Source organism: Meles meles, chromosome 1 (assembly GCF_922984935.1).
Source record: "Meles meles chromosome 1, mMelMel3.1 paternal haplotype, whole genome shotgun sequence".
In the NCBI taxonomy this organism is placed as follows: domain Eukaryota; kingdom Metazoa; phylum Chordata; class Mammalia; order Carnivora; family Mustelidae; genus Meles; species Meles meles.
The window spans coordinates 164647836-164666684 of record NC_060066.1 but is presented as its reverse complement, the minus strand read 5'-3'; the positions used below and the strand labels follow the sequence as shown (position 1 = coordinate 164666684).

General features: G+C 43.1%; 1 protein-coding gene across 2 annotated transcripts in view; it reads left to right on the top strand.

Annotated features, from left to right (window-relative positions):
- Positions 1 to 18849, top strand: part of PGM1 (phosphoglucomutase 1) — a 61643-nt gene that overhangs the window by 24256 nt on the left and 18538 nt on the right. Inside the window, exons 1-7 of one of the 2 annotated variants that reach the window (XM_046025419.1) lie at positions 1691 to 1990; positions 8069 to 8231; positions 8562 to 8708; positions 10799 to 10924; positions 13256 to 13446; positions 14944 to 15098; positions 17852 to 17967. In XM_046025419.1, the coding sequence (XP_045881375.1) occupies positions 1691 to 1990; positions 8069 to 8231; positions 8562 to 8708; positions 10799 to 10924; positions 13256 to 13446; positions 14944 to 15098; positions 17852 to 17967 (1198 nt within the window). Of the gene's footprint in view, positions 1 to 1690; positions 1991 to 8068; positions 8232 to 8561; positions 8709 to 10798; positions 10925 to 13255; positions 13447 to 14943; positions 15099 to 17851; positions 17968 to 18849 lie in introns of those variants that run through there. The other variant, XM_046025428.1, reaches the window with a different exon arrangement.

The following is an 18849-nucleotide window of genomic DNA, read 5'->3' as shown; positions in this document are numbered from 1 at the left end:
CAGCACTTGGACCGGCACCGTTTGTCATTTGAAGGAGACCAGGCTTCTCTGCCAGCAGCTGCTTTCAGCTCTGGGGCCCGTCCCCTCAGCTGGTCCTGCAGAGAGGGCAGTCTGCTGCTCGCAGTCAGAAAGCTGTTTGCTTTCGGACCTTGCTTGACAAGTTAGTAGAAAAATACTCAGATTTTGTTTATCAAGTGATTATTCATGTTTCGCTTGAAAACCTGGACTCCAGTGCATGTCGGACTCTCCAAACATGTGGTGTAACTAGCCCTGGTTTACTTTTTAAGCATCATTGACAAGTTCACCAAAACCTTGACAATGGAGTATCTTAATTGTCAACTTCTGCTGAACTAGATAAGGAAACATGAATTTAAATAGATCACTAATAAAATCTTAGGGACCAAATGGGGGTTGGATATTAAATTTATTCAGGTAGAATGTTTTAAAACATCGTAGTTTCTTCAGATGCAAAGGACTTAACCTGCTTCACTAAAAATGTTTTCTTAAAAGCCAGGTCTGTGTAAAACTGAGAAAATGGGAGACACTTGGGTGGCTCAGTCAGTTAGGCATCTGATTTGACTCAGGTCATAATCTCAGGGTGCTGAGATTGAGCCCGGTGTCAGGCTCCCTGCTCAGCTGGGAGTCTGCTTCTCCCTCTCCCTCCACCTGCCACTCCCCAACTTGTGCCCTCTATTTCTCTGTCAAGTAAATAAATAAAATATTTTTTAAAAACCCGAGAAAATGAAAACACAAAGTTTAATCTTCCGTTCATATTATTTGTCCAGATAATAACTTGATCAAACCTCATGCACTTAGAAAAACATACTTTTTTCCCTCCCTGTTTCTCTTGCATTTTCAAGGATTTGGTGCATCTCCATTCCCACATTTCCCTAAGTTCAAGGGAATGACCAAGGTAGTAATCATTCAGGGCATATTTGTAGGTATCTACTCTTCTGGAGCTGAATACTGTCTTGTTAAATCCTTGGTGGGCAATGAATAAATTTGTTCTGTTCGGTGACTTTCTTCCTTCCAACTGGAATTGCATGTGGGAAGTAAAAAAATTACTTGAGTATCAAAATGATGGTGATGTAAGGAAACCAGAGGTAACTGAGATCCCTCACTTCCATTTTAAGATTGACCTTTAACTTGCTAGGATGGCATGGGACAACTGTAGCAGCAGATGGCTTTCTCGGTGACGAGTGCCCAGAGAGGCTCTGCGTTAAGAGGCGTCGGGAGCAGCGGGAGCCACACCAGGGTGTCCTGTTCATGATGAGCCTGCTTTTTGGGACTGCGCTTGCTCCATGGTTGCCTGGGCTCTGCGAGTGGAGGCTGGCAGCCATCCGGTATTTGTGACGGAAGGCTGCCACAGGCAGTATCCTTGGACTATCTAACGGGGGAGATGCGGCAAAAATAATTGAAGGGTATTTGGCGTCGTTATGTGGGCAGAAGTACCCTCACCAAAACAACTTGGAAAATGTGTTTTTTGTGTGGGTGTGGTTGGGTGTGTGGCCCTTAACTTTGCACCATGGGTGACGACAGCAAGGACTTAACAGAGCTTCCTCCTTGAGAGAGATCAACCTCTCCTTTAGTTACTCAGATGACACTTGCAGCTTCAGGTCGGACAGACTATTTTGAGGACCCTTGCCTGCTCCCTGAACACCCTCGCTGAGCCAAGTGGTGAAAATGAAAGATGAGTAATTTTGGTGAATGGATTTCCGGGAACTATAGGAAAATGGAAGAAGGTCCTCTCCCTCTGTTGACCTTTGCTACCGCACCCTACCATGACCAAAAACCAGGAACTAGTGGATTACGGAAGAAAACCTATTGTTTTGAGGCGAAGCCATGTTATCTGGAGAATTTCATCCAGAGTCTGTTCTTTTCCATAGACCTCAAAGATCGCCAGGGATCCTCACTGGTGGTTGGTGGAGATGGGCGGTATTTTAATAAGTCGGCGATAGAAACAATAGTGCGGATGGCGGCCGCCAATGGGGTTGGTATACGATAATTATTATTATGTTTCTGGCTCACCACATACGCTTCTTTCTTCGTTCTGCAGAAATATACAAGAGTATAAGGATTTGTATGTTGTATACACTTCAGTTCTACTAACATCCCTATAGCATTTGTGACTGCAGAAAATGTGTGTTTTGATATTACTCCTGAAATTACAGTAGTCATGTTGGGATCATGTCGGCTCCTTTTGTGTTGTACCCCATGCCTTTTGCTTGAAAAAGTACCTGCTGCTTTTTAAACATTAAAGCACACCCCCCAGCCTTAAGCTGTCTTATCTACATTCTAACCTAGTTCCGAGGGGTACCCTCGCCTATATAAGACGGCTCTAATGAGTAGAGGAGAGAGGAGGATTTTGTTTTCTTTCAATGGCTTCCTTGTTGAAGTTCAGTCACTTGTCAAACAAGAAAACAAAAGCCAGGGCGTGCTGTTGTTTGTGGATCCTGGTAGTCATGCAGAAATGCCAGGAGGGGATTGGAAAATGTTAGGTATAAGCCTACCAAGAGGACCTGTTACAGGGGAACCTGCTTATAATGACCTTGGACACAAAGAAGCCCTGTGTGCAGCGAATTTGTGCAACAGGGTAGAGTTCGTAACTCCTGTAAGACTATAATATAAGGAGGCTCGGCTGAGAGCTCGGCATTGTGAAAAACTGCATTGACCAAATTGACCAAATCAGAAGGAATCTTGCTCCAGAAGGCATTGATCTTGATAATTTAACAATTCGCACAGTCCCAATGATTTGCAGGAAGGTGGGCAGCAGGACATTGCTGTTTTTGCTCTGCGGATTCCTCTGTGGGACCAAAAATATATTTTCAGTGTTTTAGATTATACTTAGCAATAATTTGGAGCACACAGTCCCTCAGAACTCACAAATTTTAAAAATCTGTTGTATTTCCTTTCCGAGAGTGATTCTGGTCCTGAGAACATAAAAATTTAGCATGGCAACCAAACGGGTTGGGCTTTCATCGTCAGTCTCTTTTATAATATGCCAAGCAGGTGTGATCGCAAAACCCAAATTGAAAGCAAAAATAGAAACACACCACCAAATTAAATTTAAAAATGTTTGTAGATCCTATTGTTTATAATGCGAAGTTTCCTTCCTACCCAGTTTCAGAATCTGAATGCCTCTCGTGTAAAAATTGCTGATAAAGCACTCAAATAAGAAATTACTATGAAGCATACAGATTTTTAAGATAAAATGTGACATGTTGTAAATTTCACCTTTGAGGAGAGCTGCAAAGGGAAAGGTATTAAGATGCTTTTAATCTTTAGAGAAAGAACGAAAGGAACATTATTTCTCCGCATGTATCTAGATTGTTGAGTGGATGTGGTACACTGTCCCCTTTGCTGTGATATATTTGGCTTCATTTCATTTTTGTGTGGAGCTGAAGGATGTTGGAAGAGGTGGTAGGAATGTGTAATTCAGGCAGACCCTATAGACTTGCTCAGATTTACGATCTGAAGGTTTGCTAAATAATACATTTAAGTGATAATAATTGACTAAATTATGGTAAGTGCCTATTTGTCAGAGCTGTGGCAGCCCAAGCAATATTTTCAAATCTTCTCAAGGGCATTCTTGATTTAAAATAGTGTTGCATTTAAAGCAGTCATGCAACCAAACTGAATTACGTGAAACATTTAGTGGACCAATAAAGCACTTTAATCTGATGAAAACTATCACCTCCTAGATGGTTTGATTCCTTCCTTTTCTAACATATCCTCAGTTCTGACTCCTATAACATCCCTTTGACTGTGGACAGAGCTCTAGGGAGGAAATGTGAAGGAAAGATGATTTATTGCCACAGGTTTTTTCCCTCCCCACCTCTGTCAATACCTACTCCACCCTTAAGCTGATTCTTGGAAGCCTCTTCAGCCTAGTGAGCTAAATGAAGACCATTTCATTTTTTCCCCTCTTTATTACACTTTTATCTGGTGCATTTGTGGACAGTAGAATATAATTTGCCTTTGTTAGAAGTTCCCCTTTGTTTTTATTGGCATAGAGCTATCTGCCTTTACAAGAAGTTTTTTTTACATGATGCTTCTGTGAGCTAAGAAGTACAGGAAATTTTAATGTACAAAATAAGACTTTTTTGTTTGTTTGTTTATAATACTGATATCTCATTTAGTCTCCAGAGCTTTTATATTTATTTATTTAAAGATTTTATTTATTTATTTGACAGAGAGAGATCACAAGTAGGCAGAGAGGCAGGCAGAGAGAGAGAGAGAGGAGGAAGCAGGCTCCCTGCTGAGCAGAGAGCCCGACGCGGGGCTCGATCCCAGGACCCTGAGATCATGACCTGAGCCGAAGGCAGAGGCTTAACCCACTGAGCCACCTAGGTGCCCCTCTCCAGAGCTTTTAATATAGAGATATGTTTAGAAATAAGAATATGTGTGTATGACTAGCAGGGCAAAGAACATGGAACTTACTTCATTGTGAAACATAGGAAAACATGATGCCCTGTTTTTTTGTTTTTAAATTTTTATTAGCATATAATGAATGTATTATTTGCCCCAGGGGTACAGGTCTGTGAATCACCAGGTTTACACACTTCACAGCACTTACCATAGCGCATACCTTCCCCAATGTCCATAACCCCACCACCTCTCCCTACCCCCTCCCCCCAGCAACCCTCAGTTTGTTTCCTGAGATTGTGAGTCTCTTATGGTTTGTCTCCCTGCTGATCCTATCTTGTTTCATTTTTTTTCTTCCTTCCCGCCTCTCAAATTCCTCATAATCAGAGAGATCATATGATAATTGTCTTTCTCTGATTGACTTATTTTGCTCAGCATAATACCCTCTGGTTCTATCCACGTTGTTGCAAATGGCAAGATTTTGGGTTTTTGATGGCTGCATAGTATTCCATTTGTGTATGTATATATATACATACACACCACATCTTCTTTACCCCTTCATCTGTTGATGGACATCTAGGTTCTTTCCATAGTTTGAGGCCCTGTTTTTTAAAAGGAAAACTAAGTTTGCTCCCTGTCATGTTGGATGATAAAATGGCACGTAAACCATGAGGTATCCTTCCTGGTAGTGTGTCATGTGGGAAGGAGTAGCGGGAGGGAGAAGGAAGGACAGGAAAGTCTGTTTGATGGGGGCACTTTCAGTACCCAGATAGAGGGAATTATCTGAAAGTTGGTAGACACTTGGGGGCCAGGGAAGGATTTTTCTTTTTTAAAAATACATTTTTTTTGTAGTAAAGTATATGTAACATAAAGCTTAGTGTGTCAACCATTTTTAAGTGCACACTTCGGTGTTATTAATTATACTCACAATATTCTGCAACCTTCACCATTATCCATTTCCAGAACTTTTTTCTCATCCCATCTGAAACTCTGTACCCACTAAATGATAACTTCCCATTGCTCCTCCCTCACCCCCAGCAATCTCTGTTCTACTTTCTGCCTATGAATTTGCCTTCTTCTGTGTATGTCATTTAAATGGAATCATACAATATTTGTCCTTATGTGTCTGGCTTATTTTACCTAGTGTAGTGTTTTCAAGGTTCATCCATATTGTAGCATGTATCAGAATTTCATTCCCTTTTATGGCTGGATAACATTCCACGGTGTGTATATGCCATATTTTGTTTATGCATTCATCTGTTGATGGGCCTCTGGCTATTGTGAATAATTCTGCTATGAACATGGGTGTACAAGTGATCTGTTTGAGTCCCTGCTTTCTTTTGTGTCTACAGCTAGAATTGGAATTTCTGGATCGTATAGTACAGGAAGATTTTTGCATAGAGACACAGAACTATGGTTTAAAAAGATGAACTAAGTGGCCCTAGGTTGGAAGGATGAATTCAGCCAGGGTAGAATAAGGGAGGTACAGGTGGGAGAGAGAAAGGGGGGATTGAGTCAGTAGCTGTTACCGTTCTCCAGATATTGTCAAGGGAAGGAGGGTAATAGAGTAATATCTCCTCAATATCAGGTTGAGGATTAATATTCCCAAGGGTGATTCACAGGATAGAGCCTTCTATGGAAAGAGAGACTTTGATCCACTGTTACCTCTTCTTGGGCTGAAGAGGAAGAAGGTCCTTGCTTCTGTCTCTTGACTTTCTTATTCTTACCCCCAGTATAATCCCCTCATTCTTGGACCATTGCTGACTGGTTGACCATTGCAGATCTCACCCTAAAGTATGGTAAAATAAGGGATGACTTGGGTGGTGCAGCTTAATATTCACTCACCAGTCTCCCTCTCCAGACCAAATACGCGTAAGATCTGAGTATAGGTCAGTATAACTGATGTGCAAGTATGTGCAAGTATAATTTCCAGATAAATCCATCACCGCTCTGGCTGGTCAAATTGCCTTCTAATTAAGCCACTCCTATTGAAATTATGGAACTGCTCAACCATAGACTTTTGGTCTTACAAGAACCCAGAAACTGCTAGAAGGGTGAGATGTTACTGTTTGCACTGTATTGAGTTAGCTATTAGTGGCCAGCTATGGTTACTAATTTGCCATGTAACCTTGCCCTGCCATCTATCCCAGTGCCTCCTATACCATCTTTTCATAAACACTTTATTATTGCTTTTGGATGAATGCAAGAATGGATGAATGGGCAGCATCATAACTTTGGACCTCAGCTTCTTCGTCTGCACAGCAGTCCTAGGGAGCAGTTATGAGAATGAATCGAACATGTGATGGGTTTTAGAAAGTGCTCTATGGCTCGGTGATAATCATTAATGTTGATTTCGCACCATCTTCTGGTCCCTCTAGTTTACAGAGGAGCCTCATTATACCGCCTACCCTGGTCATCACCACTTCCTGAGGGAGGCAAGGCAGAGCAAATGCATTGGTCTAACGAACATTGTTCTGAGATGGACAAGTGAGAGCCAAGAAGTGACTGAAATGAACCAGCTGCTTCCTGGGAGATGGTTGGCAGCCGAGGGGTTGATGATGAGGCAGGCAAGCTTTCGGTGACATGTAGGGGGCAGAGGTAACAGTCCCAGAAAAGCTTTCCCAGAGAATCCAGGTATCATCAGACACATCTTCTACCACAAGACATTTCTTCAAGCATGTTTATCTTGGGTGGGGTAGAAAGAAATAACAAATGGAAACGTTTAAAACATCCCTGTCCCTTTCTTCTCTCAGAAAGGAGAATGGAATGAGGGCACAAACTCCTTATTTTATAAATCTTTTGATGCAGTCATCAGGTCTTCTCCAAGTATGTTCAAGGAACTGATGGGACTTCTTCCTTCTTTTCCAACTTGGGTCATGGTGAAACAAACATAAATTACGTTTTAGTGAAGGAAGATTTAGGAGCTGTGCCGATAGCATCTATGAGAGATATGGGAAGGTAAGCTGAGAACACAGCAAAATACCACCTGGAGCCCTTTCCTGTCAGTGGTTCTGATTGGATTAACCAGTAATAAGCCCCAGCATCTTCTGCCTTAGGCCCAGTGGGTAACCCAGGTACACCCCCACATGAGTAGGTCTGTCCTGCTCCGAAGGGACCACCTGATCAGAATCCAGGCTTGACTGGAAAGATAAGTTTATGAGTTACAGATTCTAAACTCTTCGTATAAAGTTTGCCCTTTTCACTTTAAAAAATTTCTTTAATTTGCAAAAAGCCTTCTCTTTGGGTAGAATTCCTTTAACTAGCTAAACATATCTTCTCCCGTCATTGTGGTTTGAAAGTATGATTGATCTGGATAAAAATGTACGTTTTCTAACAACTTTTCAGTGGAAAATTATGAACCTGGTCTGGAAAGACTGTGCTTTCTTGCCTGAGCCTAAGCCCTTCCCCAGGCCACCACTATTTTAAAACTACAAAAGTCCCAAAAAACTATCTGAAGGGATGGTCTTGTGAAGGAATGGCTTTGTTCTGCAGTGCGGATTCTAATTCAATAATAATATTATTCAACAGTAACATTCTACTTCATAATAAAATAATAATAACCCAAGCCGTAGGTGTTGATTAAAGAACACCTTTTCTGGTTCAGCACTATTTCTTTGTCCACCTGCCTGTTGTTTTGGTATTTCTGGGCAGTAGCTCTGGATTTATTCATATTAAGGTGCACGATCTGGATTTCTTCTCTTAGATTGGTCGCTTGGTTATCGGGCAGAATGGAATCCTTTCCACCCCTGCCGTATCCTGCATCATTCGAAAGATCAAAGCCATTGGTGGGATCATTTTGACAGCCAGCCACAACCCAGGAGGACCCAATGGAGATTTTGGAATCAAATTTAATATTTCCAATGGAGGTGAGTTTGCTGTCATTTTGAGGGTAGTCAGTTTCTGTTCATTAGGGTAAACTAATAACAGAGGCCTTGGAAGGCCAGGGTTCTGGTTCTGATCTTTTGCAAGGGAATTCTTTGTTTCCGTTTGGTGACAGTGGAACGATTCTCATTCTGCTGTGCCTGAATATGAGAAGCCATGCATAAATGACCATTCTTTTAGGAAATTTTGGTACTTGACTGCCTAAATGATGGAATGGCACATGTGCTTATGAAGGGGAAGGGGTGAGCTCTATGTTCTTTGCATTTTCATGTCAGTCCCAGGAAATGACCCACAGTTCGCTGTCTGATTTCCAGGTCCCGCTCCAGAAGCAATAACAGATAAAATCTTCCAAATCAGCAAGACAATTGAGGAATATGCAATTTGCCCTGACCTAAAAGTCGACCTTGGAGTTCTGGGAAAGCAGCAGTTTGACCTGGAAAACAAGTTCAAACCATTCACAGGCACGTTGACTCTGCTCCTCTCCTTCCCTCTCTAGTTCCAACTTGAACAGTTTGCCTTTCAAGGTTTTAAGACAATGAGTCTTCAGTTTTAGAAAGATCGTGGTCACTAACCTTTGCATGCCTTAATTAGCAGGTCTGGAGTTGGGTCTGGGAATCCAGAGACCCGGGCTCTCGGGGCCCTGCCAGGAATCAGCCCTGTGACTTTGGATAAATCATTTCCAATTTTCTAGGCCTTGTCTCCCATGCCTATAAAATGAATAGCCTTGACTAGAAGACCTGTAGGATTACATTCAAAGCTCACTTTTATTGAGCGTTCATTATATGCCAAGCTCATAACATGCATTATCCCGCTTTATTCTTACAGAGCCCTGTGAGGGCAGCACTATGTGTATTCAGTTTTTCCAGATAAGGAAACAAAGGTTGAGAGAGCTTACATGACAAGCTCAAGATCCCACAGTCAGTGAGTGGTAAACCAGATTTAGACTTAGGTGTGAATGATCCCAAAGCCTGGGCTTGGATTCTTTATTTTTCCTGCCCTGATATTTAGTAATATCCAAGTCAGCCATTTTGGGGGCTAAATGAACCTCCCCACAGAGGCAGCTGTGGTAGATTTTGTGGTTGAATGCCAAGGTATTACCAGTAATTGATGGAGTCACTGTTTATAACCTTGTTCATATTAGCACGAAAAGAATGAGATAGTTAGGAAGGCGACTTGCATTTTGGTTGTTCTAATGTGCACACTTTCCTCTGGATTGCAATTTGATGGAATGCATTTTTGTTGGAACCTACCCATCGAGAGGTTGTGGTTTCATCCTAACAAAGATAACCTGGCACCTTGGCACATCTTGAAGACATGCTTAGGGTTTAGAAAACACCAGTAGAGAATTTCTTAAACTCTTAATGTTTCAAAAATGTTCAGAACCCTGCACATCAACAAGAACAATACTAAGTTCTTGTATTTGTTTTATTTCTTTAGTGGTACATGTGAGAAGTGGTTTATTAAAAATTTTTTTCCCTGCTTTTTACCATTAAGTTCCACGGTAGTGGGCCTAGAAAAAGGAAAGGAAAGTGGGCATTGCATTTCCTGCTACTTATATCATCAAAATATGCTTCTTATGGTGATAGGCAAGGAGTGAGTGTGGCCACATAACCAAATTTACAGTCAGGCAAACCTGTGTCAAAAATCCCATGTGGGGGCACCTGGGTGGCTCAGTGGGTTAAAGCCTCTGCCTTCGGCTCAGGTCATGACCCCAGGGTCCTGGGATCGAGCCCCGCATCAGGCTCTCTGCTCAGCGGGGAGCCTGCTTCCCTTCCTCTCTCTCTGCCTGCCTCTCTGCCTACTTGTGATCTCTCTCTCCCTCTGTCAAATAAATAAATAAAGTCTTTTAAAAAAAAAATCCCACGTGTGCCCCATCCCAGCTGTGTGGTCAAGTTACTTACCCTTTCAGGCTTGAAGCTTCCCTGTCTACAGAATAGGACTGAGAACATTTCCTGTCAGGAATATTGTTAGTATTGAATAAGAGATTGTGTAACAACCCGGGCATACTGGAGGGGCTTGATAATTACCCCTTTAAAGTAGCTGTTGTGGGTTTACAGCAATGTAATCATTTCAGAAGATAATATTTCTTTAAAAAATTTTTTTTGGGGGCGCGTGGGTGGCTCAGTGGGTTAAGTCACTGCCTTTGGCTCAGGTCATGATCTCGGGGTCCTGGGATCGAGTCCCGCATCGGGCTCTCTGCTCGGCGGGGAGCCTGCTTCCCTCTCTCTCTGCCTGCCTCTCTGCCTACCTGTGATCTCTCTCTCTCACTGTCCGGTGGATAAATGGATAAAATCTTAAAAAAAAAAAAAAAATTTTTTTTTTGAAGGGGGTGGGAGGGGCAGAAGGAGAGAGAGAGAGAATCCTAAGCAGGCTCCATGCCTAGCTCAGCACAGAGCCTGAAACACAGTTCGATCTCACGACCCTTGAGATTATGACCTGAGCCAAACTCAGGAGTCAGATGCTTAACCGACTGAGCCACCCAGGTGCCCCAAAGGTAATATTTCTTAATGTGTTTAGTTCCCCCATCTTTTAACGTTGCTTGTTCTCACAGTGGAAATTGTAGATTCCGTGGAAGCTTATGCTACCATGCTGAGGAACATCTTTGATTTCAATGCGCTGAAAGAATTGCTTTCTGGTCCAAACCGACTGAAGATCCGTATCGATGCCATGCATGGAGGTAAGGAGCCATGTCTCTTCCCTTGCCTCCTCTCAGAGACAGCAAGCTGCTCTCTACCTTGGGTACCATGACACTTTAACAAGCCTTTTCTCAAGACTTTCTGCTTCACAATTTTTAAATACTGAGTTTGCAACCATATCAGAGAGTTATTCACATAGATCTAATTGTATACAGCCAAAAAAACGGTAGAGACATTCCTTGTGGCAAGGTAGTGCAAAGGTCAGAGTTTCTACATTAAGCAATTTTTTGTGGGTGCTTCCTCCCCCTCAGAAGATCCCTTACATTCTTCTTAAACGCCCCCATCAAAAGGGAGTCATTTGCTAGATGAGGTCAGCATGTTCCTGAGTCCCTTACCCTACTCAGCTGCCCCCACATGTGCCTTTTCTTAGAAGAGCAGAGCTTACAAGAGCAAGCTGAGGATTAAATTCAGGAACAGCAGTTGGTTGTCTCTCCCTCTTCTTCCTCTCTGGGTGTGTGGCCTGGTCAGCAGAGACGGCAGCCATCATCGTGCACTAGAACCGTGAGGCTGTCTCACATGGAGAAATATGGGAATTCCCGAGCATGGAGGTTATTTATTTGTTTTGTAATAAATTTAGAATTTTAGAATCTTTGAACAGGAAAGAGTCTCCCTGGTTTTAGAGTCCAGCTGTGCACCTTGTCGGGAAGACTTTCTGTCTGGGATTGAACCTTTTTGATGTGCCGTTAGGGCCTCCTGTTACACTGCGAAACCACAGTTCTGGTGGGCTGATATCTTCCATCCCTGAACCTCACCTTTGAGTCCTAAGTTGCCTCTGGAGTCGCACAGAATGCGCCTACTTCCTTACTAAGATAATAGCTATTCTGTCATTTCACACCATTCACCTGGTATGTATTGAGTACCTACTACATGTGTGATTGGGGTTAGGCAGGGACTTGGGGAGATGGGATGGGTTGAAAACTACTAACAAAATGAGGGGTAGATAGAATTTCAAGTATTATTTTTGGGGTATGGAAGAAGGCATAGCTTGACTAGCAGTGTCAAGAGAGGTTTCCTGGAAGAAGTTGACAGCCCACTTAGTTATTATGAAAGAAAGATCTAGGGTGGTCATTTCCAGCTGAGGCAATGGCTGGAGCAAAGCTATGAAGGCTTAAGAGATGTTATGTTAGGGAAATGAGGAGAATGGCTTAAGAATGGGCTTTATATGTTAATTAGCTAGAATTTAAATAGAAACTAGAAATAAAAAAATAAAAAGAATGGGTTTGTGATGGGGTGTGGGGTAGAGGAAGCTGGTCATGAAGTACACTTTGTTCTCCAGGTCTTTCAGGGGTTCCTCTAATGCCTCAGTCTCTATATCCTTCATAGCCCTGGCTGCCTTCACCTTTTTCTGTGGTGTGTCCATAGCCTCCTTAATGTGACCCCTAACTGGAGAAGCATCTTCTACCCTCTTCCAACCTCTGTGGCCTACATTGGTGTCTGTACCTTCCTTGATGAAAACACATTCTCAGCATTTTAGAGATGAATGTTCTTGGTAGTTGTATAAAATGTCACCGTAAAAGTATGTGACTGGTTTTTCCTCTTGCTGGTAGTTCTTAATTTTTGTTTGTTTCTATTTTTAACCAGTTTGTCTGATAACTGGATATAGTAGGAGGATTAGGGCTCTGAATCTCAGATCCTTCTCCCACTAGATATGTAAATTTGGGCAAATGGCTTCATCTCAGACCAGTTTTCTGATCTATAAAGTAGAGGTGATAATCATAATGCATATATTTATAACATGTGCCGGGTGCTGTCCTCAGGGCTTTCTATCTATTAACTTACTGAATCCTCACACCAGCCCGGTTAGGTAGCCACCATTATTATCCTCATTTTGCAGATTGGGTAGCTGGAGGCACAGAGAAATGAAATAACTTTCCCACAGTTGTACAGCCCATGGTTAACCGAGCTGGGATTTGAACCCAGACACTCTGATTCCAGAGTCCAGGCTCTTAAGCACTAAGCTCTACTATGTTGTGAGCTCTTTTTTTGTTGTTGTTTTTTGAAGGAGTGAGAAAATGGTTGTGAAGCCCCTGGCAAGGTGTGTAGTAGGGCCTTCATAGACACTAACTCCCCTGCCTTCCCCCCATTTTCCTTCATCAACTAGCCCCACCTTTTCCAGTCGAACCCCTCATTATTCCTTTTGGCAAAACCTTCCGTCCCAGTCAGACTTACCTCTCTGCTGGCCCCTGAATGTAGGCTTTATGTTCTCATTGTCCTTTCCGCCATTCTCCTTAGAATGCCTCCACCTCCTCCCCCGATCGTGACATGCTTTAACAAAACATAGTTTCTGATTCTTCATTTCACATTTTACGTAGTTGTGGGACCATACGTGAAGAAGATCCTTTGTGAAGAACTGGGCGCCCCTGCCAACTCAGCAGTTAACTGTGTCCCTCTGGAGGACTTCGGAGGTCACCACCCTGACCCCAACCTCACCTACGCCGCTGACCTGGTGGAGACCATGAAAACAGGAGAGCACGACTTCGGGGCTGCCTTTGATGGAGATGGGGTAGGTACAAGGGCATTTCCGTGAGCTCTGATGCGGGCCAGGCCTGGTCCTACAAAGCAGGGAGAAGCAGGCTGCTTCTGTCAGGCCCTGTGGGCTTTGTGAGTGAGTAGACAGTCAAGGAGTCCTCACTGCACATGGGGTCAGGGCTAAGTTATTAGAAGACCCTCTTGAACAGGAATGAATCCTTGAACTCTTTTTTTTTTTTTTAATATTTTATTTGACAGAGAGAGACAGAGATCACAAGTAGTCAGAGAGGCAGGCAGAGAGAGAGGAGGAAGCAGACTCCCCACTGAGCAGAGAGCCTGATGCGGGGCTCGATCCCAGGACCCTGAGATCATGACCTGAGCCGAAGGCAGAGGCTTTAACCCACTGAGCCACCCAGGTGCCCCGGAATGAATCCTTGAAATGGGACCCATGTGTTTGGTTTTAGACATTCCTGTTTCCTAAGAGTGGCAGGGTGATCAGGGCTCAGTTACGGTATAACGCTGGTGCTTCATGAGCTGGTCAGGTTCTAGAAATCCATCCTAGGTTTATTCAACCCTTTAAAATATTTTGGCTTTATAACATACCGATTTGTCATTCCTATTAGCTGAATAATAAAACTATAATGAGAGAATTAACCTTTTATTCCTTCTCTACACTTAGTATCTTTAATAAACAGGCTGTTTTATTTACATTGGTGACTATAACAGACAGGGAAGAAATGTATTTTCGTTGGTACTGCACATTGGTACTACACATTTTACTTAGACGAAAAAATATTTTTATTGCTCTTCTTCTTAAATTCAGCCAGAATCCATTATTTCTGAAAAAACATAAAATTTCCCAAATCAAAATTTTGGACAATTAAAAGGTCCCCCAAGACATTATTTTGCAGTGCCCCTTTCTGAAGCAGGGCATGATGGGAGTTTTTTCCTCCATAAACAGTGTTACTCAAGTACTTCCTTACACCAGGCACCAAGGAAGCAGTGAAGGTGGCAGTGTGTTTTGCTGGGCCCTGCACCAGATGGAGGGGCCGTGATTTAAGAGCTCTTTCTTGAAGAAATCTGCTTTATTCCTCGAAAGATGCCTGGTAGACCCACCAAACTATGTGACCAGTCATTGTTTCCTTTCTTATGTCGATCTCTTCTCTCCTTTGGGAGAGAGGTGATTGATTCCAGAGTTTGGAAAAGGTCTGGGAAGTTCAAGTCAGCCGGCCTCCGGAGGAAGAGCAGAAATTCTGGTTCAGAAGGAGTTTGTGCTTGCACTTTAATTGAAAACAGTTTCTGTTTTTTGGCATGGGGGTGCCTTCGGTGTAGCGGTGTACTCTGCAGAGCCATTAGAAACAAAGTCCAGTGCTTAGAACCCAGTATGAATAAAGGTACCAGTTTTAAGTTTGGTAATTTAAAATTTTGATACCCCCCCCAGGTAAGATAGTTTTTTGTTGTTGGTGGTGTTTGTTTGTTTGTTTAACAGTTTGATTAAAAGCTCTTCCTTTGAATCCCCCTTCTTCCAAAGGATCGAAACATGATTCTGGGCAAGCATGGGTTCTTTGTGAACCCTTCAGACTCCGTGGCTGTCATTGCTGCCAACATCTTCAGCATTCCGTATTTCCAGCAAACCGGGGTCCGAGGCTTTGCCCGCAGCATGCCTACCAGTGGGGCTCTGGACCGGTAGGTCTTCATTCCTGTGGCCCTCACCAGGCTCTTCTCTGTGTCCAGAACCCTCTTGCTCCCCCTGCAGCTTGGGCATTTGCGGCATAATGTGTGCTAACTGTTTATTTAGTCAAACATTGTTTATTGACATAGAATTAATATATAGTGTTTTATTAGTGTCAGGCCCACACCATATTGATTTGGCAATTCTGTGTATTAGTGCTCACCACAGTAAGCGGGGTCCCCACTGGTCCCCATACGGTGTTACTGCAGTATTACTGACTGTGGTCCCTATGCTGTGCTCTGCATTTCTGGGACGTGTATCTCTTAATCCCCGTGTCCTGTTTCAACATTCCCCCACCCACCTCCCCTCTGGCAACCGCCAGTTTGTTCTCTGTATGTAAGAGTCTGTTCGTTTGTTTTGTTTTGTTTTTTCTATTCCACATATAAGTGTTTATGAGGGAAGGGGTGGTTTTTTTTTTTCTGGATTAGATGTCCCCCCTCTGTGCTTCCTCACGACCCGGCGCTTCTTCCATTCCAGGACTTACCACACTGTTCCCATAGCTTGTTTGCTTACCTGTCTGCCCTGCTACACTGTAAACTTCTACAGAGAAAAGACTATCTTATTCACTAAAGTATATGCCGTGGTATGCGTGGCACACAGTAGGACACACACACCCTTTTTAAAAAAGAACAGTTGAATGTTACTGAAGAAATGAGTGGATGGCAGCCTCGCTGTACTGAAGACATCACTCTGGACAACCACCCCCCTCCTTCAGCAGGTGTGCACAGAGTTTGAATGAGAGAGCAGTTTGAAGGAGGGTCAGTATGTCAGAGCACTTCGGAAGAAGCATTCCACGGCCATCCCTCGCTGGGTGCCCGTCCATACACAAACACAGTAAATGTTCATTTCTCCAAAATCCAAATAAACGAAAAGCTCAAAGAGTTAAGGAAAATTATATTCAGTTTTTATGAGAAAGGACCCAGTGTAATAAACATTTGGTATCTCAGATTTGCTTATTTATTTATTTATTATATAACCCCTCATTTACAAAGGCTTTAAGGTGGTTTGTGAGGCCACATCTAAAACGATTAAAAAAATACAAGTAATATGTAGTAAATGAGGACCAAGAAGAATGCTAATTAGAACATCTTAGGTGCCCAGTAAATGTTTGGTGAATAAATGGATAAGAAATGAGTGAGTGAATAAAAGGTCAAGGTCAGAGAAGAAAGCAGAATGGATATATCAAGGTTCTTCTAGGAATAACTGATATTTATTGAGCACTGTCTAGTGCTAGACATGAAGCACTTTATGTTTAAGTCATTTAATTCTCAAACCAACCTTAGGAGGTCAATGCTATCTATAACCCAACTTTAGAGGTGGGAAAACAAAAGGCCAAAGAAGTTAAGTAACTTGCCCAAGGTCACCCAGCTAGTAAGTGGCTGAGTCAGAATTTGAACCCAGAACCTTTACTCCTAATCGGCCCAACTGGGCCGTGTAGTAGTTTCCTACTGTGGGGGAAAGGAGGGATATGTGTTAACACAATCAGTGCTAACTTTCCTTCTGCTAAGAAGAAGTTGATGATAATATTCATGGAGTGGTTTATAGTCTTAATTGATCATCACAGCAATCCTCATCCTAAAGAAGAGGACCCCCAAAGGTCAGAGAGGCTAGTCTTGTTGAAGACTCCACAGCTAAGTCAAAGCAAGAATTAGAACCCTGTGCTTCTGGGTCCACACCCTGCAGCTGAAGTTGTGAGCTGGTTTCGGCGGAGCTCTTGTAATTAGACCTAGCAGGCCCGGAAATAATTTCCGTGTCATCCAAGAGCAGTTTAATTCTAGTTTTTGGAAAAATTGATAATGCACATATAGAATCACAATGGAAATAACTCATTACCCAGGTGAAAGTTTATTGTATTTTCAGCTTTCAAGCTCATAGATTTAATTTTCTTCAGATGTTAGAGTCTAAATGTGACATTGCTTTGCTAGCAATAAGGTCAGCTTTCTGAAAGGCAGAACTTTAAAAACAGCAAATGAAATGTAAATTTGTCTTCCTTTTCAGAGGGAAAGGGATCTTAAAAAAAAAAAAAAAAAGGTCTCTAAGGTTCTAAATAGTCTACAGATATATAGGAAGGAGTAAAAGATGTGTTGGAGAGCTTAGGGGACCAAGGAGCAGCGTCGGGGAGTTGGTACAAATGGGAGACCCACAGGACACTGTCCTTTCTGGACCTTCTGTCCAGAAATGAAAAGAGCATTGACCCGGGAGCTAGATCACAGGCTTTGCTCATCCTGGCTCTGCGGACCTTAGGCTGGTCACCTACCATCCTAGACCCTGTTTCCTCTTCTGTAAAATGGGACCCTCCTAAGCCCAATATTCCATGAGTCTGTGACGTGAAGTGCATCAAAACATCCTTCCTTTGTTCTTTATGGAATGCTGATAGCTGCAGTCTGTGTCCACAACACGTTGGGTTGAAAGAGCCTCAAAAACAGCCTTGCACATTTTGCTACTCTCGCTCCTTCTAAGATATTAACCTCAGTGACCTGAATTAATTCTTCCTCCTTCCTCTTTTACCCCCTCCTCCGACTCCACGTATAATAGCCCATTGTGCACAAGTTTTCTCCTACGATTTTCCATCCATCTTAGAATTATGTGTACCTCCGAGCCGTGCTAAATGGGACCCTTGATTACAATAACGGTTGCCAGTTCCCCCCCTCACAAGGCTAAGCTAACAGTCCTGCTGTGATGTAACTTTGATTTCATGCCTTTGAAGGGTGGCTAATGCTACAAAGATCGCTTTGTATGAGACCCCAACGGGCTGGAAGTTTTTCGGGAATTTGATGGATGCGAGCAAACTGTCCCTCTGTGGGGAGGAGAGCTTCGGGACTGGTGAGTGCATGGCCCTGTGCTACTGTGCCCTTTCCTGTAAACACGACTCGCGGGGACGGTCTGACTACTAAAGCGGGACCAAAATAGCACCGGTGGCTGATGTGTCCTAAATCAAAATGCAGTCTATTTATAACAACCCTGGTGAAGTGTACACATTTGAAAAGCCATGAGCGTGCTTAGCCGAGGAGGGCTAATTTTACTTCCAGAGGATCAGATCCACCGAGACAGGAAGTTTGGGGAGCCCCCTCGGCGGCATCGTCCCTGAGCCTGTAGAGATTAAACAGAGTGATAAACATGTGTTTCTTCCCTCCGTGGCCAAGGAAACCTTTATAAATGTTTTCCTTTCTGGGGAAGAAATATGGTGAAACGAGTCAGTTTTTCGTTTTTATTTAAAAGGAAGTTGCCGCACAGCATTAAATCTTTCTCTTGAGCCGGCCCAAGTTTGCTGTAGCAACAAGTTATGATTCATTAAGGTTGAATGGAAGGAGGCCATTAGGGTAGAAGGAAGTTGCTAGGTGGTCAAGAGATGAGAACCATGTCCTTGTCCGTGAGGAGCTCTGCAAACATGGTTAGTGTGATGAGGGAGGGAACGGGGTAGGCTGGGGGACCTTTCAGGACCCTAAGACCCTACTTTCTGTGCTCTCCCTCCTCCTCTCTGCCTGTCCAAATGCTGACCAGAAGTCCTACTTCCATGACCTTCCCTACTGCCTCATCCTACCCGTGTCAGTTTCTCACCTTTCTAACCCTCCATTCAGGCATGTGGCCATTATCCATGTGTTGGTCTCCAGACAGGTTGCAAGGTACATCACTGGCCGTATTTCTTCTCCTCTTAGTCTTTTTTACTCAATATTTTGAAATAAAAGGACTGATCTTGGTCCTTTA